General features: G+C 31.3%; 1 protein-coding gene across 1 annotated transcript; it reads right to left on the bottom strand.

Moving 5' to 3' along the window:
• Positions 1-346: 346 nt before the first annotated feature.
• On the bottom strand, positions 347-2062 carry LOC141679222 (uncharacterized). Its single transcript, XM_074485728.1, has 3 exons — positions 1382-2062; positions 772-863; positions 347-692 (listed from the first exon to the last, which is right to left on the bottom strand). Exons 1-3 carry the CDS (start codon positions 2060-2062, stop codon positions 347-349), a joined length of 1119 nt encoding a protein of 372 aa, XP_074341829.1.
• Between the last annotated feature and the right edge of the window lie 2530 nt (positions 2063-4592).

Below are 4592 nucleotides of genomic sequence, written 5' to 3'. Positions count from 1 at the left end.
TCATTGTTAATGTTAAATATGTTGTTTCAAAAGTAGTTGCAAAGTTTATTATTAGTTACATTAAAGGTTTCATAAAAGGTTTTTTTAGATTAGGTTGCATAAGCAGTTGCTATAAGAGTTGCTTTAACAGTTGCTTTAAGAGTTACATATTTATGCATGTAAGGTTGCAAAAGATTGTAAATATAAACATATATCACAAGTCTATATTGAACTATATTTTAATCATGACTTATGCTTTAAAAAATATAAATTCACATAACTAAAGTTATTGCGCTTTTAATACATGTATAAATGATAGTCCAAGCTTATGTCAATTCTTATATCCAAACAAATTTTTAAAAGTGAACTAATTGTTGTTCATCGGATTTCTCCAAGTCCTCCGATTATGTCCTATTTGGTTGCATTTCCCATATTGCACTCGTGCTTTTCCATTCTTCTCCCAATGAGCTTTACATCTTCTCTTCTTTGGTCTACCGACTTTAATTCTACCTTCTGGAGGATAAACTTCAACTGATTTAATTTCTTCTGATACTTTCCAGCAGTCCTTATTCCCAACAGGGTAAACAACATCTTTATAGGTTGCAATCATTGTTTCCTTTTTATAATATGGGAAACAATACTCATAAAGATCCATGTTTGCTTGTTTTAAAACAGCAATTGCATGATAACATGGCATATTATCCATTTGGAATCTGAAAAAGTAAATAAAAGAAAAATTAACATCTATATTATAATTTCATGCTTAAAAAAAAGCTTTGAGTTTGCACCTACCTGTTACAACTGCAAGTTCTTTTACTAAGGTCTACCATATACTTTTTCTCCTTATTATGCACTTCAAAGAATATTTCATTTGTTGGATGCACCTAGTAAGTTATTTAAAGGAAATGTTAAATGTACTAATTTATTTAACTAAAAAGCATAGGTTCATATAGTTTACCGTTAAATCCATAGAGTAGTTGTAATTTATTTTCAACAGTTCTTCATACTTCCTAGTCAAATGTGTTGCTGTTGAAGTTGCTTCATGGCGATTTTTCCAACTCCATTTTTGTATTAAACCTCGCAAACTTTCCAATATTGTGCAGATTGGTAGCTCTCTTATTGAAGTGATCACGAAATTTAGAGATTCTGTAACATTTGATGTCATATTTGAATATCTATTATTTATGGAGTAGACCTTTGCCCATTTTTCATAGCCAATTTCTTGCAAATAGAGTTGCACTCTTTTGTCGACTTTCTCAAGTTCTTTCATGTGATAGTTGAATTTTTTGACATTATAGGCATTAGCAGCTGATATGAATTATTCCTTTATCCTCTTCAATATTTTCTTGAATTTTGTTTTAATGTTCCCCAGTAGATGAAAGATGCAAAAGACATTTGGTACTTCATGGTACACCTTACTGGCTCCTTTAATAATACTTTCATGTCTGTCCGACACGAATAACATGTCTTCCCTTCCTCCGTAAGCTTTTCTGAATTTGGTGAAGAACCATTCCCATGACAAATCATTCTCCGAATCCACCACTGCAAAAGCAAGTGGTACTATTCTGCCTCCTGTGTCTTGAGTTGCAGCCACCAATAAAGTTCCTCCATATGCTGATTTAAGAAAGGTGCCATCAACCACGACAACTGGTAAGCAATAATTCCAACCTTTTATTGATGCGTGCAACGCAATGAACACATACATGAAACAACTATTTACTGTCAATTGTAGTTCAGTTATTGATCCAGCATTTGTGTTATGTAATATGAACAAATAAGTATATAATTCAGCATATGAAGCAGTTGCATTTCCTCTCATATTTTCCAGAGCTTTTTCCTTTGATCTCCATGCTTTGTTGTAGTTGACGTTTATATTATGATCATTCCTCATATCACGTATAATATCTGCAACTGTGTAAGTTGTTTTGATATTTGTAAACTTTGATTTTATTGTATCTGCAATAATTGATGTGGTTGCTTGTCGCTGTCCTTTAAACCTCACATCAAGAGCACAACTGTGGTTTTTGACAAATCTCCGAATTATGAACTGATTTGTGTTTCCATTCCTTGAAGCACGCAACATCCATTTGCAATTGTTGTCAATACATTCAACTAAAAAATACTCTTTTGCAAGACTTTTTCACTTTGAACTGGAAATTATTATTGATTGCGTAGTGGTTGAGGACTAGGTTGAAGGTTTTCTTATCTTTATAAATCTGAAACTCTGATATTTGGGGATGGTGTTTGTCTGTAATGACCTCATCTTTCCTTTCATGTATAATCTCTTGATCAACTTCTGTTTCGATTGGTATGTCTACCATTTGTTCTGAAATTAGCTCCGCATAATCCACATAATCCGCAACAGTATTCATATTTAATCCAGCTGTGATATCTTTTGCCTAGTTTGATGATTCATCTTCTGTAATTTGAAACCCAACTTATCCAATTTCAACTGTCGTTTCACTACGATTATTGAATGTAGATGAAACTTGAACATCTGATGATTCAGTTGTGATGCACAAAGGGTATTTGCTGAAGTTAATTTCTCTTTTCTTTAGCTCTTTATAAAATAACAGCTGCGTATCATAAACAATTGAGAATGGAGGATATCCATCTTTAGCTTGATAATGAATTAATATTGAAGTTGTTTCTGAATTCAACTTCAACTGATTGTATACCATTCCAACTAAGTTAGTATAATCAACATCTGTTGGGAGAAGCAATCCAAAGACCTTAAAGCCTATGTAGCTTATATTTTCTTCCCAATGTCCACCATGTTGCACAATAATAGGTATATTTTCCATTCCTACAAACAAAATATAAATGTGCACATTTATATTGCAAACAGAAAGTACTAATTATAAAAACAGAGTAAATTTAACAAGGCCATGTTACGCAACTGCATTCGCTAAAGATTACTCAAAATTGTGCAACCTACCAAGTTAATATACGATTGTTTTGCAACTTTTTACGCAACCTGAAAGTAACCAACGAAAATAAGCTTTTGTTGACTCCTTTTTAAAGCACATCATACGCAACTGCTTTCGCTCGTGATTACTCAAAATTCCCCAACCTACCAAACTAATATACAATTCTTTTACAACAGTTTACGCAACATCAATGTAACCAAATAAAATAAGCTTTTATTGACTCCTTTTTAAAGCACATCATACACAACTGCTTTCGCTCGTGATTACTCAAAATTCCAAAACCTACCAAACTAATATACGATTCTTTTGCAACAGTTTACGTAACGTCAATGTAACCAAATAAAATGAGCTTTTGTTGACTCCTTTTTAAAGCACATCATACGTAATTGCTATCGCTCCTGATTACACAAAATTCCGCAACCTATCAAACTAATATACGATTCAATTGTAACAGTTTACGCAACATCAATGTAACCAAATAAAATCAGCTTTTGTTGACTCCTTTTTCAAGCACAGGATACGCAACTGCTTTCGCTCATGATTACTCAAAATTTCGCAACCTACTAACCTACTCTACCATTCATTTGCAACAATTTACGCAACCTCAACGTAACAAAATACAATTAGCTTTTTTTGACTTCTTTTTCAAGCACACACTACGCAACTCTTTTCGCTTATTATTACTCATAATTCTGCAACCTACGAAGCTAGTATACCATTCATTTGCTACATTTTACGCAACCTCAACGTAATCAAATAGAACCAGTTATTGTTGATTTTTTTTCAAGCACATTCTGCAGGACTGCTTTTGCTTTTTTTACTACAAATTTTGCAACCTATCAATCTTAAATAACATTATTTTGCAACAGTTTACGCAACCTCAACTTTATACAATAGAATCAGTTATTGTTTACAGTTTTTTCAAGCATAAACTAAACAACTATTTTGTTTAATTTTTTACTCAAACTAACATTGTAATACAGCTTTCATTTGCCACAATATATGCAACCTCTACTTTTCCAAATTGAATTAGTTCTAAGTGATTGTTTTCAAATCATATCAATTTGAATTCAGATTGGAGAATATCATTATGTTCATATACATGTATATAATTTCAGTAACCTGCAATTCAACTAATTAAGCAACATACTTTAAAATTCGTAATCAAACTTTAATAAGACAAATATAATAGATCTAGTGAATTATTTGTAGTTACCTGAAACTTGATATGAACCAAACTTGTAGCAGTACTTTAATCTTCGTGATTTGGATTGAAGAACAGATTAATCACGAATTATCTATTGATGTGTGAGTATTGAGTTTTGCGATGAAAGGAATTGAAGTTATGTAATCGATTTCGTTGATTTCGTTTGTTGCCGTTGCAGTTGTTTTTGTTTTCTGTGTTTCAGTTGTTGCAATTAATAACCAACTAAAACCGGTTTTGTAACAGTTAAACATAATTACAAGTTATGAAGGTATATTTGCAATTAATATGTCTGAGGTAGGTATAAATGCAATTAGTTTTAAAAACTACAATTAATTTTGCAAAAATTTTCTTTTTTTGGTATATTTATGGAAAAACCCATTTTTTAAATCATTTTTATTAGAATTTTTAATTTTTTTTATATTTAAGTGCTGAAAATTAATATTTTAATCTTTAATTTATAATCATATGATTATAAA

This window comes from Apium graveolens, chromosome 8 (assembly GCF_009905375.1).
Source record: "Apium graveolens cultivar Ventura chromosome 8, ASM990537v1, whole genome shotgun sequence".
Taxonomy (NCBI): domain Eukaryota; kingdom Viridiplantae; phylum Streptophyta; class Magnoliopsida; order Apiales; family Apiaceae; genus Apium; species Apium graveolens.
This window is presented reverse-complemented; position numbering and strand designations above follow the sequence as displayed.